Raw genomic sequence first — 21,214 nt, 5'->3', positions numbered from 1 at the left:
AACACACTATTTCAGTAAAAGAACCACTAAATAAGTGAGTTTGCTGTCACTTTCTAATTCTATTACCTCAAACTCCCCCAGTTTAACCCCCAAAGATGTGGCCAAGAAGGTTTTTTTTTTTCCTGTATGTAATTATATATTCAGCTATTTGATCATCTTCCTTTTCTGAAAATCCTCAACCTACTTCTGACATACAGCACATCTCCTTACATAACCAGAAACCTGCCACAATTAGCATTGCAACTCATGTTTTCTTTAAAGCTATGGTACCCCCCCTAATTCCATAATCCATAGCCTAATGAGGAAAATACCCCAAACACTACGAAGCAAAGTTTTCAAAAATACCTTCACCAGCTTCACATTTTGTCATGACCAAAATATAATCAAAACCATTATGGCTACCTAAACCTTAATTAAAAAAAACCTCAAAATGTATAATCCTCTGCGCCGTGCTCCCAATATGCTCAAACCTAGTGCAACCCACAATCACAGTGAGCAAATGCTTCAGGAAAAGTCCTGTTGACTAAGTAAACTGAATAACAATATCCACTAACATATCAGAATATAAATAAAGAATAAATAAAGAATAAATTTAAAATACAAATAAGTACCCCAAAGTTACTAACAACTGTCATCCAACCAACAGTAACAAAGCAGTGGTAAGAAAAAGGAAGTGCTTTCACATGGAAGTCTGGCCAAGTATATATTCATTTCCATTCCATATGTTATCAACTAAAGCAGAAAGTGCGAATGTAATGGTGGGGTTTCAACCACAGAAACATAAAGGCACTAACCCCCTGCAAAAACAATTCTACATCTCGTTCCTTTACCCTTTAACCCCGTTTAATTTCTCCATAAATGCATATTATAATGAATTATTTGTACTCTGTCCAGAGTTATCTATAACTCCTTCTCTGTCTTTAGCTGTGTATCCCTTTGCATTCATCCAACATCTCCACCATGGCTCCTATCTGTTCAAAGAAACGTAAAATGTCCAAGTAATTTTACAATTGCATATTTAAAACTCTTTGTCATCAGTCATAACCTCCAGTGAAGCTAAATATTTCTGAAGTTAATTATCTACCAAATAAATTCACTCTCCATTCCCTATGCCAACCTGGGTTAGAGATAATATATTCCAATTACATCTTTTTCAGGTTTCACTCCTTGCCCACATTTACCACTGCTAAAGTGGTTGAATTTGGGCCCTTTTGGTAACTTTCTGTGTACAGTGAGACAACCATTGCTCCTCATGATTGGGCAATTGATTCTGAATCTTCACCTAGAGCCTGGATTTAGAGCTGTCTCAGCAAGAGCTGTTTCCAAAGAGAATGCAGCTACACTTTTAGCACAAGATCCTTAGTTCTGAATATAGGTGCATATTTAAGGGCAATTATTATGAATTTATCTTAATTAAACATGGGTCCTTGAACAATTTTAAACAGCATCTGTTTGGGGAAAGATTTGTTGGCAATGTACCTAATTTCCTTCGAAATTAAACTTGACTGAAATCCTATACATTTAATTATATGCATATGCTTCAGAACAGTTTTTAAAATGGTTGTTCTTTCTTTAGTACTGAAAATTTCCTCTATAAGAAGAAAATAATATATTAGAACAAAGAATAGAAATCTATATTAGAAACTGTCTTTTGTATATCAATCTCCTTTGTTATGGATATCTCCTCTGTTACTTTTGTCACCTCTCTTTTTTTTTCTTTAAGTCAGCTCATAATTTTCCAGTAGCTATACGGCATTTTCCTAGTAGCTATATGGTCATTTATGATAATGGGCTAGAAATAAATAAATAAATTAATATATAATATATAATATATAATATATAATATATAATATATAATATATAATATATAATATATAATATATAATATATAATATATAATATATAATATGTATCCATGCATACACACATACATGATGATTGTTTGCAAGAGAATTTTAAGACTGAAGATGAGTTTTGAGTACTGACAGGAACACTGTAGTCCAAAAAGTAATGGACAGATAAATAGGTATCTTTAAAATCACAAAAGTTATTATTCTGTTACTCACTGTTCAAAGGGGAAGAATAAAATTACCAGGCAGTAGATTTATTTTTTGTTGTTTTTTTGGGTGGGGGGGGGGGTGGTTTCTTGGGTTTGGGATTTTTTTTTTGTTAACAACAGAAAATACTTCTTTTCATCACATCTATTTAAATTCTGGAACTTCTTGACATGGAATGCTGTGAAAGGGAAAAGCATAAAGGAGTACTAAAAAGTTTAGACAAATTCATGGAAAACAGGTAAAGGTCTGTCACATATGATAGTCCAAACATCTGCTAAGCAAGTCCTCAGCCAAGAGAAGTGTCTCTCAGTACTTTTGTGCTGTTTTTACTCCTCAGTCTACTGTACCAATGCTTGAGTCACAGTAGTACTTAGCCTTGTGATCTGACGGATGAAGGGTGGTTCATTTATTAATGAATTTATTAATATTTGTTGTGTATAATGTTAAGATAAATTTGCTGGTTTTCCATTAGACAGATATGAAGGCTGGTTATTCTTTGTGTAAATCAAGGGCAGAGGACATCAGAGATACATCAAACACATTGCAGTTCAATAAAAGTCTGGGCTTCCTGTTTATTAAATTGTATTATTGCTGCTTTAAAAAAAAATAATTATAAGAAGACATTTTTCCATCACACCTTGGCTTTAAGGTTGCCTCTTTAACTGATAATTCAGAATAAAGTACACTTTGGAGAGGAAATACTGTAACACTTTCTCTGAATCAAGCATTATAGCCACCAGCTATTCCAACTAAAGGGTAACTTCACAAGTGCATGCTGTCAGACAAGGGAAACCATACAAGACAGTAAAAAGGAAGCAAAGAAAAATGCCATTTCTGTTCACTGCATCAAATTGAAGGGTCAAAGAAAAAATTAATAAAAAAAATTAAAATAATTTCTGAGTGCTGAGAGAATACAAGCCTGTAGCACTTCCACCAGAATGCCTTTGCCCTACTGTGGTGATACTACCAAGTCTACAGACCTGAAGACTCGTTTATTTGCATTAATTTAGAATGACTATATCCTGACAAAAAGATTTTTCTTTTTTAAGACTCTTTGCAAGGTCCTGACACATAAACACAATCCTTCAGTTCCTGTTCTGTGTAGGGGTGATAGGCAGCTGAATGAAGATGGATTGTAAGCATCCAAAGCCACTTGTTTAGCAAACCAAATTGCTTTATTATTTTCAAGTAATCAAAGAGCACCTGCTTATTTCTTGTTCTAAGCTAGTCAGGAAGAAACTGGTATGACAGCTATAACACTGCAATCCTGATAGCTATGGTCCAGGCCCTGCTGGGTGGATCTCTGTGCACCATTGGTGCTTTGGGCAGGGGAAGCTGATAATAAAACAGGCATTGGAAAAGAAGTTTAATGTGAAAATGAGCAGAGTGCAGCCCTGCCCTGAGCTCCAGGGCACACGTGTGCTGTGCAGCCCCTCACCCAGATCCTGCAGCAGCATTCCCAAAGCCTGGGACAATCTCTCCAGGGTAACTAAGGGACAAAACAACTGAGCTAAAACAGCGCTCCTTATGAAGAACTTAAAAGAGTCACAAACCCATTTTGGATGGTTTATCAGGTACCTGGTGAGTGAACGTTCAGGACCAGCTCATACACTGTCCATTCACCCATTCACTCCTGCTATTTGCTATTCCAGCTGTAGTGCTGGTCTCCCAAATGGATTTATTTTTTTTCCCCCAGCTAGAATAGTTGGCTACACCATTTGTTAAGTATCAGAGTAATAAAAAGAACACCAGACACTCATTAACTGGTGTTTTTACCCCACTGCCCATGTGGATTAAGAAAGTGCCCACCAGAGCTACTGGGAGTCATGTCCTCAGTTTTGATGAGCCGTGGGATTCATGCACTCAGAAAGACACAGCAAGATTCATGCACTCAGAAAGACAACAACTGATGGGGTCACAGGATGGTGTGACTGAAGGTCTGTTAAAATTTATGCCTAAAACACACATTTATTTTAAAAGTAGTCAATGGCATAACTTGCAGATATAGCATGCAAGCAAGCTTTGCAAGCAGATTTAGCCCCTGCAGGGATAAATGGTAAGTCTTCTGGAGGAAAGTTGTATCAAAACTATGTAGCATCTAAAATGCAAAAACAGGACTAACACATAGATACCGAAAAGCAGATTTCTTTGCCCTGACCCACCAGAGAAAGGAAGGGTTATGTATAATCTGTACTGGGCTAAATGTGCTATTAACTGAAAGTGTAAGGTAACCCAAAGGGTGAGCATTTTCTTTGTCCCACAGTCATTTAGTGCTACCAAAGAATGGCTGCTAGACTTTGTCAGAAGTAAATCCCTGCTTTATGAGAGAATGTGTGGATCTGTAGGGTGGCAGTAGCTCTAGAGTACAACTCTGTGACTGATTCTACAGAAGGAAAGCATGCACTTATTTCATTGGCATGTGTAATTTGATTAAAATTTCTATGTTTGATTTTCTATAAAGTAAAGGGCATGAAAAAATATATTTAGAATCAGTCTCAGTGATGAAATGTGTGTTATGTTTTACATGGCAGAAATCCATTAAACCCTTGTTCTGTGTGACTGACTCTTCAGTTGTTACAAGAAATGTCCTAAAATGCAGAATACAACAGAGCCAAACCCACCAGCCTTACACCCAGATGAAAACTCCTTATTCTGTCTGCCTGAAGGTTGTTATACTTACCAATATTGCAATACTTCCCTGCATAATTTTCTTTGCAATCACATACTGTTTTCCCAGTGGAGGGAACCATCTTGCATTCTCCACCATTCATGCAAGGATTGTGAAGACAACCTACAAGAAAACACAACCAAAGATCAAACCAAAGGTACAAATTATTCAGGAGAACCAGTCCATTTTGACTTACTCTAGTGCATCTCCTCTGTGCATATGCATTTGGGGGAAGTTTTTCATTTTTGCTTATCTCAGACCTACACTTGTGATAAATTAAAGGAAACTCGACTAATTTCTGCCCACTAAGTTCTGCCTCATTGTTTTTACTGCTATTGGATAATGTCAGCTATTGGATAATGTCAGCTATTGGATAATGTCAGCTATTGAAAGATACTATCAATGAACAATAGGTAAAATGGGGGTGGTGATTATTATTACTAGTGGTGATGGTATTAACACTTCTTTCCCTACAGAGGGTTCTCCCAGTTCCAGACTTGGCATGGAGCCCTATTAGAATTGATAATAACGTATCTAGTAGAGAGCTCAGTTAAGATCTGTGATTAAGTCCTATCAAATTTCTCAATTCTCACATGGACTCTCAATGCCCTAGAAAGCCACTGACTCTCCATACTTTAGTTTCCAGTTACATAAGGTGGGAATAAAAGCACCTGCATATTTCAGAGGGCTTTTATGAAACTTATTTGTAATGTGTCTTACTTGTGGGCAGGGTAAAAGTTATCCAGACTGAGTAACAGAATAGCCATACCAGAGCACAGATAAACATGAGGGACATGGTTTACTTCCCAACATCTCTCCTCCAAATGAAAGGGGATGTGCTGGCTTCTTTAGATGGGTGACAACCCAAAGTGCATAACCTGTGCTGGCTGGCCAGGGTGTTGGGTTCCTGGCAGCCCCAAAACAAGGAAGAGGCTTCATAATGTAAGCATCCCCCTGCCAGGAATGGGCCAAAAATCATGAGGACTCTGGGGCCAATGCAGGCCTTGTGGGATCTTGGAGGTGGATAAAATTTACATGCTGGCAGTTTAAGAGTGGGATGGCCTTGGGAAGAAACACAGACACAAAACAGTAATATGCAGTGATCATTGGTGTGCAGGGTGTGCCTCTCAGGTAGGTTATCGTTTTGGAGAAAGAATTTTTCCATTTCTATTATATAACCTGTTGGGAATTCTTACATGCTGCAGATCAGGGTTTCATCCCTCTTGAAGAAAACACTGACATCTGTCCATAAAATGCATCCTAATGCATATAGTTGCTTCCTCAAATAAGGATGGACACACTGAAGGGATTTCCTGGGTCAGTATAACCACTCACTCTTGGATGGGAAAACAAAAATACTGTATTTTAGAGAGGGCACACGAGCTGCAAGGGCAGCACTAGGGTGTGTAACTGCTCAGGCTTTGATATCATCACTGTCCTGTATCCCCATTCCATGCAGACCTACGGCTGTGGTACAAAATAGTGCCTTACTTTTGTGTTCCACAGGCCCACACTCAATCTGGCTGTTCACACACATGCACTGCTCCACTACTCCTTGTTGGACTCTTGACCAGCTCACACCCACATCAAAGAATTTGTAGAGACTGTTGTCAAAACATTTCTCTGAAACAAAGTTTTACAAACAAGACAAGCTTTTAGATCCTATTTCTTGCAAGACATGGCACCACAATCTCTATCATCATTCCCTTTTTTCCTATTGAGCAGATCCATGTTTGTTGACAGTGCTTCTCAAGCTAGCCAGCCTCCATAGTGTGGAGGTGCTGAGCCAGTAGAGCAGCAGTTCCAGGAACCTCAGGACAGAGGTGGTTTTCTCCTAAAGGCCTGTGAGCAGGACAGCATCACTGTACCCAGTACGTGCATATACATAAGGGATAAGGCATCATCTGAAACTGTGCTGCTTTTTCATGTCTCTGTTCATTGCCTATTAGATACTAGTAATTTCCAAACATGTAAGGGATATTTAAATCTTAAAAACAGCAAAGGAAGGGGAAGAAGCTTTTTCTGTTTCCAATGCTCAGAACAAACTTGGATTTATAATTGTACAGTCAAGCTACTTTCACTTGTCCTGTCAGGAATGGATTGTCTGTCATAATCATTTGAAAATCCACCTACACAAACATTCATGTTGCAGTGGTCTCTCCCACCACAACAGCACTACCTTTTCATTAAGAAAGCATTAATGAGCTCTACTTACTATTCATATTTCATGTTGTAACACTCATGGTAGAGGATACTTACTCAGCTGACAGTCCTCGCCTGTGAATTCCTCAGGACAGGTACAGTGGTACATCCTATGGCTATGAGTGAGAGAACAGGTCCCTCCATTTTGGCAGGGGTTGTCTGCACAGTGATCTAGAGGGGCCACACAAGGTGTTGTTGTTAATAAGTATGGCATAAGTCATACTTTCTCATTTTGGCTCCATGTGCCGTTTTGGTTCAATGCTCAGTGGGTTTAATACCATTTATTATTGTAAAACAAAGTTTGTCCAACCAATTGGCAGTGGGTTTATTTATCCAGCTTTTAAAAACCATATGGTAAATCTCTGAGTTGAAACTTCACCCCCCAGACTAAGTTGTCTGAAGGGGTAGGTCCAGGCACACCTGAAGCCACCAGAGATGGCACTGTGGTGAGGAAGAAGACGGGACAGGTGCCCACAAGATGGAGCTGTGCCTTTACACTGGAGAGGGAGGAAGGCTTCCTGCCCTGCAGCCCTCCATTGCCACATCCACCACGGGATCACGCATCTCCTTCAAAGCGCACAAAGGACAGCCCTCGACAGAAGAACTTGCAATGGGATTTTGGGTTATGCCTAAAACAAATGGACATCTGGAATCAAAGGAAAAATTATAAAGCAAACCACAAAGCATATCCAAGTAAATCATGCCAAGAAAGATGAAAACTGGACCAGACTAGCATATCTCCATTTACTAGGGAATTTTCTGAATGATGGGGAAATGTGGTGGGAGAGGAGGTAGGTGCCAGGACAACTCCTGAAATTGAAGCTTTACTTGGCAATGTGCAATGCAAAAGCAGTAAGTAATAAGTTGCTGGTCAGGCAGTGTTTCTGATTTCAGGCAGTGCTGAGGGATGTATCTCCCCTGAAGTTAACCAACAGCATGTTTACACCTGCTCCAGAGCTGGCCCAACAGCTTGTCTACATTCAAATCTTCCTTTTTAATGCTACTCAAGCTCGGCTAGGCCATCTCCAGGGTTACTCAATCCAGGTTCTTCTTCAGCTAGACAGTGTGTCCTGAGCATGGGATTCAACATGTAGAGACACAGGCACATACGAGCGGGGCTGAAGTGAAGCACAAAGGGTGCATCCTGAAGGTTGCTACAGAAGTGTAAATGTGAGGTTCCCCTGCAGGGATCAAAATATTTACTTCAGAAGAGAGTGATGTAATTCCTATCAGATAGCAGGTCTGGGTGTATTCACTGGTAGTTTCAATCCAGGATAACATCAAGGGAAAGAAAGTCAAGTCAGTGACATTCCTACTCTTCCTGCTGTTGATAGTTATGAAACACCTAGTGCCATAATGTTTCCTCAAAGGAAAATAGTGTATTTCCTATTCCCACTACATCCAAACCATGACCTGATCTCTAAGCCATCTTCTGCTGTAACAAATGCTCATGAAATTTTTGTGCCCTTGTTAAATCTGCAAAAAGCCCTTCCACTCATTCATTTCTTTCTCAATCTGTCCGTAACTATATCCCACCCACCACTCCAGTCTGACCTTCCAGGCATGTTCTGTGTTGCTCCACAACACAGTGTTGTGTCCTAGAGTCCAGGAACAACTTCTGTTCATAAGCAGATGGACACATCTCAGTTCCCAGTGGGGAATCCTGCCCACTATTAACTATCTATTAACTGGGCAGTGCCAAGTCTAAAGCAGTGTCTAAAGCACCCTCACAGGTAAAACACTCCATGCTTGCTAGCTCTCACCTTGACTGCATCTTCACCTCTCTGAGTCTCTGCTGATTGAGCAGTACCTTGTGTCACCTTTCTGCCTGCATTTCCCAACAAAAACTTTGTGTTTCTGCCAGCTACCTTCCTAAGAGCTCCTCCTGGGATGATGTCTCATCCTCTTGCCTGCACAGCCCACACCACTCTACTACTTCTTCCCATATCAGTCCAGAGGGATCTTAAAAATGTTGTCTGGAAATTTTCTCCCCCATGTTTGGGTTCTCCCTGAGGTTTTGACCATTTGTCCAAGATTTCTAGACATTCAGAGAAGTAGTCCTACCAGACTGTCAAAAATCTGGAAGTCCCACCTACAGGGGCATTTCACATTTAGGGATATTTGAACATGTATGTGAGCTATGCATGCACAGCTCAACTGGCCCATGTGCATGCAGTACTAATTCCTCCCTCCAGCAGAAACCTCCTACCCAAGCTTCACTTCTTCCTAAAGCTAAAGGCTTCTTGGTTAAACATTCCCTTGAATTTGACAGACGTATCTTTCTGGATCAAAGCCTTCAGTGCTTGCTTAACATTGATTTGTAAGCAACTCCAACGTCTTGAAGTTGACTTGTCACATACATGTGGTATTCCTGGCCTGGAGAGAGTTTGTGCTTCAACCTTTGCTCTAAAGAAGCTCCTTCCATGCCAATGGATACACTGCTCACCAACCTCTTATGGCAGGAGAATACTGTCCCTGAAATTCCTTCTTTTTTTTTGTTTTTCAAGTAGAAAACACCCAAAAAATTAATACTTTAGTGGATTAAAAAAAATAAAAAGTATTATTTTACACATTTTAAAGATCAGCATTGTTCAGTTTGACAGCTTATTTCTTCCACAGCAGGCAAACTTTCCTTCTTTTTCTTCAAATTCCCTTCATCCATTATGTTGCTTTTCCTCTCACCCTCTTCATAAGCCTGCTCTCTTTAAGCTATGGTTAATGATCTGTTAAACATTTCCCAAGCCCAAATACAGCGCTTGCTGCTTAAAAAAACACTAAGTAGACTTAACGTTTATAGATAAAATAACAGCCAAAACCTTTTTATTTAAATTTTTTTTCAAATTCTAAATGCTTCCAGAAATAAAGGGGTTATCTTTTATTTTGCAACAGCCAGCAGTGATCTCTTCCAGCTACCTTATCCTTTTTTCTCTTTCCTCTCCTACACATATAATTCTTTTTTGGTTGGTTGGTTTGGTTTTGTTTCTTATTTTTGTTTGTTTGTTTCTTTTTTTTTTTCTGGAGGAAAACCAGTAGCCAGGAAAAGCCCTCACTGGTGCTAGGGTACATCAACAGAGATACCCTGGCAGGCAGACAGAGCAGCTTTCTTGTTCCAACCCACTGTTACCCACTGTTGTGGGTAACAGGCAAAAATGAGCCAGGAAGCCCAAAAAGACCTGCAGGCAGCCAGCTGTCTGGCAAGATAGTGGTGATGGGCAGACAGAGGGACAGAGGTGGCACAAGGCACCCCCAGATGTGTAACACTAGGCTTGGACAGCTCTTTCAGCTCCTGGAAGAGTCTCCTTGGGTCATTGAGCTGTCACCATCACAGTGAGTGTTTCACTGGAGGATTAAAGCAGTCACTAGTCACAGCTACCAACATTTTAAGCTTTCGGAAGCCACTGATGAATAACTAAGCGCAGCTCTCATAACCTGACTCTTGTAAGCATGAACTACCCATAAGGTCTATGTTCTTGTCTAGCACACTTGCATCACAAAGTTGTATACATTTCTGGGGCTAGGTCACTGGCCTCTGATCTACTCTTAATCTGTTTTAAAGCCAGGCTGGAGAATAATTTAAAGTAGTTAAATTAAAAAAGGTGATGTTATGCACTGCTTAATTTTAGACTGTCAGCGTGATTCAGCTAACTTGGCTTTTCAAGTGCTCTGGGAGATTGCAATCAGGTTGGCAATAAGACTCCTGACACTGTGAAGAACTCCCTGAAAGGTGCTGGTGGAAAAAGCCCTTCATTTGAAGGTGGAAGTGAATATCTAAGGCTATTGGTCATGTCCTGCAGACTAAATAAGATGTGTCTCATTTGAAAAGAGTGAGATGGCAGAAAGAGGATCATGATCAGTATTTAGACAACAATCCAAAAAAGGCCTCAGGGGCATCAAGTTCAACCAGTGCAACACCTGATTTTTCAGGCTTGTCTGTGGCTGTATGAAATGGGAATTTATATATATTCCTTTTAAAGTGGAATTCCCCAGCATCCAGCTTATGAAGCATAGATCTAGGGATACAGAGATAAGCAAAGGCCAGTCACTGAGGGACTGCTGAGGACAGGGATGCATATTCCCAGGTGAACTTTCACCCAGTGTGTCAATTAAAGTGACTTTTATATATTAAGGTGACTTTGCCACAGATCTTGACTTCCCCTTTTAGACAGACCTTTGCAATGGGGTAATTGCAGCACTGGAGTGTGGTGACCACATGAAGCCACAGAGCTGCTCAGCTCCTCCTTTCATTATCCCTCAAGACTCCTGCAATGAACATCTCTGGTCTCTTGTCTTCTCTGACACAGCCCAAAGCTCAAGGAAGTCTGGGTTTGAGATCTGCTCTTTTCTCATGAGATCTCAAGAAAGGAAAGCTGGAAGTGATGGCTGTGTGTTGTACAGGGTGTCTAATGTTTCTGCGCCTCCTAAAAAATTAACTGGTCAAACAGACAGAAAATGCAGCTGTGTAAACAAAGGGAAAGCTAAAAGGCACATCCAAGCCATGAGGGAGGAGAAGATGATCACCTTTTCTTTTGGCTACAGCAGGAGTTTGGATTTCCATGCTGGCATTACCATAATTTCTCTCCATGGCTTTGAGTTAGTCAGCAGAGAGTGAATTAAAGACTGTGTGATATTCACAGTCTAATGCTATGGTTGTGCAGCATCACAGAGAGATGATGGAAACAGCTGATGTGAAGGCTTGCTTCAAAATAAATACACAAATGAAAGCTGCACTTAAGGCACTGTCCCTCCTCCCTGCAGGTGGCAAAGTCGGAGCCAGGTGTCTGGAGCAACTCAGCAATGTCTTGCCTTACCTGAGTGGTCTCTGGGCAACAAATCACAGTGTCCCCATCTCCTGTCCCGGTCAAAGTTATGTGTTGTTGAACACCTGAAATGAAACAAAGGTGCAGCTCAGTGCAGTTTTAAACAACCTGGATGTTTGCACTGAAACTACAAGACCTTAACTCTGGCAACCTGGAAATTCATGTTTGTTTGTTTGTTTGTTTCTAATTAGCATCAGTTACATTCAAATTCTTTTAAGAGCAGAGGAAAAAATATGCTTTCTTTTGGTAAAGTTGCTCTGCTCCTCTCAGATTAAAAACAGATGAAAAATAAGATGCAAATGCAGGACCTGGGATTTCAATGAATCCTTCAGAAGAACCCAACATTCTTTCTATTTCTGGGATTAGAAAATGAAAGACATAAATAAAAAACAAAACCAAAACAAATAAATTATTTCTTCTCTATTTATTACAAAACAAGCAAAACAGGACCCAGCCCATTTCTGATGCCTGACAGTTATTGTAATAATCTGCAGAGGCAGGAGACTGTCCACAAAGGGATTTTTCCCTGACTTTCAGTGACTAGCATATTTCACTGTTTTCAGACTCAGTTCCTTTAAGCATTCTTATTTTAGAACTTGCAAGATGAAATGAGGAAATAAAAGACACAGTGGTGTTTTCCAAAGGCACAGATAAAACCTCTCCTTTTTTTCAGAGCAGGGGACTGAGTCCTGCACACCCTCACTGGTGCTCTGCCATCTCAGTCTGTTTTCTGAGGCTCAGAGCACTCCAAGGAGCACTGAGCTGCTATTCCTCTTCTGCAGGAGTAGATTTGGAGGCTTCCCAAGGGACACACAGTGAGCACTGAACTGAGGCTGAATCTTGGACGTCCACATCCTGTCCCAGTGCACATTCCACCAAAACATCTTCCCTCGCCAGTTATAATGCAGAATAATCGATATCAGCTACATGACATTAGAAGACACTGGGGTTAATTTAATGTGCCTGATGATCTATTTGCATTATGCAAATTTTTATCATTCTTTGAGCAGTTGTGTGATCAAATTCTTCACCCTAGGATGTCACAAGTTAGATTGAAATTTTATTGTAGCCCATGTCTACATTTTAACTGCCCTATTTTCCTTCTTAATTAGATGCTATGTGGTATTAAAAATGCATAATTCCTATGGAGCATCTGAATAGGCCATATATATTAAGTTTGGTGGCCTCAATTATAAAAGGTGCACTAAAAGAGGTGCTTGGTAGTCTGGTGCACATTAACATGGCACATACTTGAAGAGGCTGTTCACTCACAGGAATTAAGGCTGATGCAACTGCTGGGAGTTGATGGAAACTCCTCAAAGATCCTTTGGTGTGAAGTGGGTTGTGCTTTCTTTAAAGGGTGGTCTAGTATGCATGAGAATGAAGATGAAAAATGAGTTAAAATTGTCCTCAGCACTGCTTGTGTCACTGTCCAGCGGCAGCCAAGTTCTAAGCAAAGAGGAATCTCAATTTTTTTCATCTTAAAATATTTTTTTTGTTGTCAGAGACCCTGACCCCAGCTCTCCACAAACCACTGGTCCTCCCACTCGATGCTCTCCACAGCCTGTCCTTCCCTATTGCCTTGCAGTGACTACAACGAGGTGTGTCCTCCCTTGTGATGCCAAGCTGCCTCCTTGGTGTCAAGCTTTTCCACAGTGACACAATCCTCTTATATTTTCCACCACAGATCTCACTGTCTGTGAGAACCTCAGCTCATCCTCAAACATATTTCACTTGTTTCCTTCCTTTTCTTTCAAAAATGTTTTGTCTGATTGGAGGCTTACCAAAAATGTGGTGACATTTCAGTCTTGTAGAATAATACCTCCAGCAGCCAAACCAACTCAATGGCCTTATTATTTCTTTATGCTATTAGCAAATATGCCCACAGTCAAAATTTATGGGATTGCAAATATTTTTACATCAGCTTGTCATTTAAAATTGTTAACGTGAAAGTGAAAACATAAAGACAGAGATACTGAACTAGCTATATTAGAAAAGTCCACTACAAGAGGTTGATTTAAATAACATTTTAAGTCCATACGTAGTAAATAACATGGGAATGGATAAACAAAAGGGTGTGTCACAGATGATGCCTAACTGGCAGGCAGGATAAATGGAAAGCAGGCTGTTTATCCGACCAGGGGCACAGGGAGCTGTAACAATAGGATGTTTTGGAGAGTAAACAAAGCCCCAGGCCAGAGGCAGACAGGTGCAAGGAAAGAGCTTTGCCTTCACATCTGGAGTTGTCACTATGTTTGAGATTTGGAGGTTGCCTGAGACCTTTTTAGGTGTTGTCCTGACCATGAGACATGGCCAGACTTTGCCTGACAACACCAGACCAACCACTACCAGCTCCAGGAAACTTCAGAGCCTGATGCTTGACATCTCCCAGCTCAGCCCATGGGTACTTCTCCTTTCCAGGACTGTCATAAACTCCCCATCTCGTAATTCAGCTGGCCAAAAAATCTGTCCTCTGTACTGTTTTCAGTCTGTGGCCAACATATCAAAAGCCATCTTCTTGTTTCCAGGGAAGATGATAAGATCATGTCCTTCCTACACAGACTTAAGCTCACCCTTGCACAGGGGCCCCACCCATCCAGAACTCAAGCACAGGATAAGGCTTCTGCAGGGTATGACTCAACACCTTCCACTTTATAGCCAAAATCTCAGGCAAGGTCTGCTCCTGCCATGCCCCTTGAGCAGAATGTGAGGAGCTCATCCCACCCTGGGACACAGGGACAGGGTGCTGGCAGCTTCCCTACAGCCACAGCTTGGTCCAGTACAGACCACCCTCCCCTTTTGCTCTCACAAGTGTTCACTGCACCCCCATTTTGTCTGTCCCTACACTGCTCTGTCTTTTTGGAGGTACCAATGAAAAACAGTAGCAATTCCAGTTTGTTTTTTTTTTTCTCCTCAGAACAAAAAGAAAATTTACATATATCTTTAGCAAGATATAATTTAAGACTTGGTAATAGGCCACTAAATGGAAATTTATCTGCGAAAACAGATTATAATTAAGGTGAAAAGCAATATAGGATTCTGCTAAAGGTAGTCTGTTATTTAAACAGTGCAATTATTTTGTCTTCTTTCCTGTACTTTCAATAAATATTTATAAAGATACAACTTGTTTGTTGCTCTCAAAGAAAGTAGGGAGAGCTTTCTACGGTCAGGAGCAGATTTATGTTGAAACACAGTATCTGTGTCATATGTAGTATGAGAAAACATAAATCTAAAGCCAATTTGAGTGGGGTTTGGCCTGCACTGTGAATTCCTCCCTATAGTCCTGACTCAAAGTATGACTTGAGGACTGAGGACATGAACTCAGCCAGTGCTCTCCTGGTCGGGTTTCCCGGAATTCTACCCTGAAAGAGCATCTTGGACCCAGTCTCCCATCACCCCTTTCTAGCTTGCAGGAGGCAGGGGCAGGAAGGGCACAAGCCTTGCCCTCTCCTGCTGCCCACCAGGTCCCTGGGATCAGTTATTCTATGTAAGTCCAGCCTGGGTTCGTGCCAAGTCACACAAAAAATGCACAGAGCAGGTTTCCCAACTGCTATTCAGGGCTCTTTTCCCGGCATATCTGTGTCTGAAGTCACACATTAAGTTGCTTTTAGCTTATGAGTGATGAGTAAACACTGGTCAGAAGGTCACCCATAGGGTGAAATGGTCTGTCAAATCCAAATAACTCCAGCTGTCCTCCTCTTTGTCTCCCTGCTTGTAAATGGCTTTTAAAAAGTCGGAAGCATAAGAGCAAGTGGTTCAAGGTCAGCTCTAAAGTGTGCTCTAACCTTGGACCCCATCAGTTCACAGGTTTTTCCATTTCTCTGGCCTATCTGGCTAAAAATAAATACGCAGTGTCATGTATTAACAGGATCCCTCTTAAGCATTGCATGAAATTTAGTGGGTACTAAGGTCAAACTCTTTGTGGCTACAGTTCATCAAAGGCAGTAGTCAAACTGGTAAATTATGCCAGCTCCCCTTCTTTAGTTTAAGATGGTCTCAAATTCTTGTTTCCTGGAGGCTTTTATTAGCTGGGTTGTATTGGTGCATACTGGGGAAATTCTGAAGTGGTTTCCTCGCCTGAAGTTTGGTGTCCAATCGTGTAAGCAGGTTTGTGTGGTGTTGTTTACATTACACCAGCACTTACACTTGAAACTGATGTTGTCATCAGAAAGACACCAACAGATCATGAAAAAATTAGACAGTCCAGAATAAAAAATGAGAGTTCTGCCCTGCCTGGGCAAGCAAAATAAACTGTAAAATATTATCTCCATGCTAAAAACAGGCAAGTGTTTGCCTTTCACATGGCTCATCTGGGCATAATTTTCACATTACTGGTACCCACATATTCTCTGCATTGTTGCCTTTGATTTCAGTTAATAAATGCCTATCATATGAGTTTGTCTGCAAAGTTTATCTTTTTTATTCAGGGCTTTAATTCAGTAGGGTTCCCATCTGACTGCCCCGACTCCAAAAACAGACCACAAATGCTTCTAACAGTTTCTGCAAAAGTAGAAAAGTAACCTTTGCCCAAAAGAATGAGACCTGGCCTTAAACACACGAGTAGAATAAATCATTAACCAACAAACAGAAGTAATGCCTCACTTCTTAGTACTGCACTATTCGAAGGGGTTCTGGTGCCAATCTGGATAGAAATTAGAGACATGGGGGTGGGGAGAAAACAGCTTCCCTGTTTCCAGAAATCAGATGGTCTCTGCTGCAGAGCAAGTACAGCCTGCCTCCCTTGACCGAGTGTCCTCTCTTGCAGGTGTCTGTGTCTCTCCTTTCTCCCTCAGCTGAGGGTTTCTACCAGGTCTTTCTATCGGTCCTGCCTTTTCTGTACAAGCCCTTGTCACTCATGTAAGTTGCAGTTCCAATAGGAAGGGCAGCGAGGAAACATTTCTGCAGTGCCTGAGCCTCCTGTGGCTGCAGAAACCCGGTGCCAGGGCTCCCTTCTCCCCGAACATGTCTTGACCCGAGGGCCATGACTATCAGCAGGACTGCACAGCCTCCTTGGGCACAATATCAAGCTCATGTTAATTATTCCAAAAGCAAGATGAAAGCACTAAAAGGATGACATTTCATTTGAATGCTGTTTTCATTTATGAGCTATATCAACTTACCATTTCTTTCTGGAAAATGAATTTGATAAACACGTGTGATAAAACCTTCCACCATACCGGAAAGGAAATTTGCATAAATGCCCATCCTCTGTAAACACTGAAATACAAATACAAAAAACTCATAATGCAGCTGAAAACCAACCCACAAATTATATTATATACTATTATATGAAATTATAAAGATAGATATCTGCAAGTTTTTCAGCTGTACTCGGGACTCTGTGTCTCTGCAATGTCTAGTGCATAAGAAGAAGCTTAAAATCCTACATAATGACTGAATCAACAAAGATTAATGAACTCTGTGGTGGAACAAAGATCTCGGATAATTTCAGTTCAAAATATACTGCCATTTCTGGTACAGCAAATGCCAATTATATTCATTAATTGCAATTATCATTTCTAATTATGTAGTATTGTAATTGCATATTAAAATAATTTCTGAAGTTGTATCCTTTCAGGCTCTATATTGTAATATCTGTTTAAAATAATTAAGGAACCAGACAGTACAAACTGAAATAGAAACAGTCAGAAGGAAGAAGGCTTTAGAGCTTGGGGATAGAGAGAGAATTTTGATCATACCACCTTCCCTTTGGGATAAGCAAATTCCTTACAAGTGGGGAGAAACTGATGGGACCAGTGTCTAAAAAGGGCAAGTTTTATATTTGCCACATCAGTGATGGCAGTCTAAGGAAGGATGGTGGGAGTTTAAGGAAGGCTAGTGGGAATCTATCAGAAAAAATACTTCAATATGAGTCTTGAGAATGAGAGAAGCTGAAGACAAAAAAGACAATGAAAAACTGTCAGAGCTTATTTAACCATTAAACTAAAAGTAATCTGTTTTGAGATCCCAAAGTCTGAATGGGAAGCCAACCACTTCTGTAAGAGAGAAAAGGGGCACTCAATCAAACTGGCAGCACAGCACATTTCCATTTCTCAGACACAATGTACAACTGCTCCTTGTCCTGAGCTCACCTCTCCCATGATGGCTGAGGCTCCTGCACACCCTTACAATATCTGTTAACTCTCATGAGCCGAGACATCTCAAAGAGCTGTTGAGGTCAGTTATTGGCATTACAGAAAAAAAATAACCTATCCCTGTGGTCCAACCCCTTCTTTACCAGTTGGAATTATGGTCACTCCATCTGCCCTGTCTCCTTCTCTAACAGTGTGAAATAGGCACTGCCATCCCCTTGTCAATCCCAGTTTTCATTCTCTGAACTAATTAAGCAAATGTCCTGATATCAGCTTTGTCTGATACCTCCCAGTATAAGCAGGCAGGAGAGTTGTGAAAATACATCCCCATTCAGAAGATACATTGCATCCCAAAGGCCACTGAAGGCTGTTACAACCTATAAACCACTACTAATGACCAGCACAATAAAAGCTTTAGAAATGGAAACTGCAACACTCTCCTACAGACAGCATGTCTGAGCATTGAGGTGCCACCAGAACAAATGCAACCCAGAAAGCTGCACGCAATTCAAACCCTTCTTCCACGCAGACATCAAGGGCCAGGGTAGAAACTGAACTTGTACATACAAAAAGTTCATGTGCCTGAAAGTTACAGCGCAGCTAAAGCTCTGATTAAAGGTTGTTGCACATCTTCAGCAACCTTGTGAAATAATATAAAGCCGTGCCAGCTCAGACAAACTAAAATCCCATCAGCACCTTCCCATTAATCTGCACCTGAAGGAAAATTATCTGAGATTCCTGAGCTAATTTCAAATTCCCCTTTAAACAAAAATGAATATTGGCATAACCATTCTATAATCCTTATTCATGCTGAAACAAACACAGGCTTCCTGCCAACTTGTACAGCACGGACACAGACAGGCAGACCATTCTTACTGTCATGAATCCTACTGGATTTCACTTGGTACCTTGTGGGCGAATGAACCCATGCTTTGAGCCTCTTCCTGCCCCAGATTTGTAGTGCTATAAAAAGAAAAAGAGAATGTGGATTGAAGACACAAATTCACTCTGGGAACTCTACTACTGGTAAAAACCTACTTTCCAGGGCACCCTGAAATTGCATTTCTCCCAATGCTTCTGAGAAAGTCTTATTTGCTTGTGATTTTTGGTGGGGCATAGTCTGGTGAAAGAGGGTAGATACAGGCTGACTCCTGAAAGTGCCAGCTAAACCAGGAAAACCCAGCACAACACAACAAAGGCAAAAGCTCAGCTCCACTTTATCTTTCTATTGCCAAGGGACACATCTCCTATTTCTCTCAGTGGGAAGCATACATGCACTCTGGAGCCAGTTCACAGTTGCAAATAATATCCCAACATTTGCCTTTTCCTGCTATTTAGCTGTATCTCCTAGGGCATTAGTTACAAAAGCAACTTCTAACTGTATTTGGGTTTGCCAATCAGCAAGCAAAGAGCATTAGGCTGAGCTGATTTTAAGCCACAGGAAATAATAAAAAAAAAGGACAATATGCATAAAGTGCTGCTGCCACCAAAGGTGCTGGCAATTGAACCATAGCAAAAAAATATCAGAAAAGCAAACAAAGAAACACACATCATGAACATAGAACTGGACAGGGGACATAAAAAGTGGGGGTTAAGAAAAAGCTGTTGCTAAGATATATAGAGAGGGCTTGAACAGTTCTGAGGAATGAGCAGTTTTTACACTCTACAAACACTCTGCTGCCACCAGGCAAGGGCTTCAGCCAGGGATGATCTTTACCTAGAACATGAACATTCCTCTCTGCTCCCACATGTAATATCTGAGGACATACTTTCGTACTTCTCTGAGATAGTTAGGATTATAACATCATCTAAGTATATCTGAGTTAGTTTTAACCCAGCTAGAGAAGTAAGGCTGATCTTAAGGCCACAATGCTGACCATAAGGCAGCAGTGACTAACTGTTCTGCTAGTCCATGGTAGATGCCAGGCTGTGATGGGGTTTAAACAAACTAACAAATTTAAACCATCACAGCCTGCTCAGCAGTGCTTGATGTGCTTGGCAGATATACCCCCAAAAAAGACACAAGATCCATAACGCAAAAACACTGAGGGTCTGACATGGAAACAAGAAGTCTGAAAAGAAGAAGATAGCCACCTAAGCTGGCCTGTTAAGTTACCAGACATCAGTAATATCTGGCAGTGGAGCACTCTCCCTCCATGCTACTGCAGCTACCTGCTTGGGTCAACACATTTCTGAGATATATTTTTAAAGGGTTTCAATTTTTGTGGTCCTTCCTCCCCTCCCATATTTCCTCCACAACAAGGCATGGGTGTAAGCAATTGCTGTAAACAGAGAAAGGTATAATACCAGCTGTCCTCAGTGAGCACTGCTGTCAGCCTTCGTCTGGCTAATCCCTTTTGTATTCTCTTTGAATCTCTCTTTCTCTGGTCTGTTGAGTGGCTGTACTCATCCAACCCCAAGGCAACTTGGTCCTGCCAGGCAGCGTGCAGATGATGCATCACTCCAAAAGAGAAGAATCACTTACCATCCTTGCACAGTCACTGCTCAGACTCAGAGCCAAGACAACAGTGAGAGGAGCACAGACTTTCATCTTTGCTCTCCTCTCATGAAGGTTTTGCCTTGCAGACGAAAACTTCCAGGGCTGGGCTGAAGCAGGAGGGTGAATCAGGAACAAGCTTTCACAAGGGACTGTGATTTACTTGACTTTAGGGTATTTTAGTTTTTTAAGTAAGCAGAGCTGTTATCGTTGTTAATCATTAATGTCCTTGTGGGTAGAAGGGAATGCCCCGTAGGGGGACACTCTCCCTAAACTACCAGGAGTGAAGAGTTTACAGAGTGCCTGACCCTTGGAGGTGGTCCCTGGTGTAATCAGCAACCACTGAAGGGCAACTCCAGAGAAGCTGATCCAATGCTGTTTGTAACTAGATCTGATTTATCATCAGGATGTTTCCCTCTTCTTTCTCTTCAGGAGCTAATTAAAAGCATAGTATAGCAACAACAAGGAGCTCCAAGCAAGCCCACTCAGGAACTGGCATTACATTGCAAAATATGGACCAGATCAATGCCAATACCAAGGATTACTCATTAACAGATGGTTACTTGCCCAGCTGTGACTTGCAACAGCAGCCTTCCAGCAACAGATTGGAAAGTTAAAAAGAAAAAAAAATACATATTACTCTGATAACACATTTTGTGTACCAAAAAGCTCCCTTCTGTCAGCACCTGAGCAAAGCCATCTCTGTCTTGAAAGTGCCTGTCTGAGATAGCTGCACTGCAAAATCATTTCTAGTACAGATGCAGAGGGTATTGCTAAAACTCAGATTTCACCAGAGCAGTGTATTTCAGCCCCACCTTGCCCCACAACCAAAATCCACAGGTTTGGTTGGTACAACGGTGTCTGTGCTCGAGGCTTTTGCC

General features: G+C 41.1%; 1 protein-coding gene across 1 annotated transcript in view; it reads right to left on the bottom strand.

Moving 5' to 3' along the window:
- The window catches only part of HGFAC (HGF activator), a 39,190-nt gene extending 18,800 nt beyond the window's left edge, over window positions 1-20,390 (bottom strand). The window contains exons 1-7 of the mRNA XM_062493347.1: window positions 20,322-20,390; window positions 18,745-18,799; window positions 16,865-16,961; window positions 11,736-11,809; window positions 6,985-7,098; window positions 6,217-6,348; window positions 4,738-4,848 (exon numbers count right to left, since the gene is read on the bottom strand). Of these exons, the coding sequence (XP_062349331.1) occupies window positions 4,738-4,848; window positions 6,217-6,348; window positions 6,985-7,098; window positions 11,736-11,809; window positions 16,865-16,961; window positions 18,745-18,799; window positions 20,322-20,387 (649 nt within the window). The 5' untranslated portion in view covers window positions 20,388-20,390. The remainder of the gene's footprint in view (window positions 1-4,737; window positions 4,849-6,216; window positions 6,349-6,984; window positions 7,099-11,735; window positions 11,810-16,864; window positions 16,962-18,744; window positions 18,800-20,321) is intronic.
- Between the last annotated feature and the right edge of the window lie 824 nt (window positions 20,391-21,214).

This window comes from Cinclus cinclus, chromosome 5 (genome assembly GCF_963662255.1).
Source record: "Cinclus cinclus chromosome 5, bCinCin1.1, whole genome shotgun sequence".
NCBI classification, from domain to species: Eukaryota; Metazoa; Chordata; class Aves; order Passeriformes; family Cinclidae; genus Cinclus; species Cinclus cinclus.
Note: the sequence above shows the minus strand (reverse complement) of the source record. Positions and strands in the feature narration are given on the sequence as shown.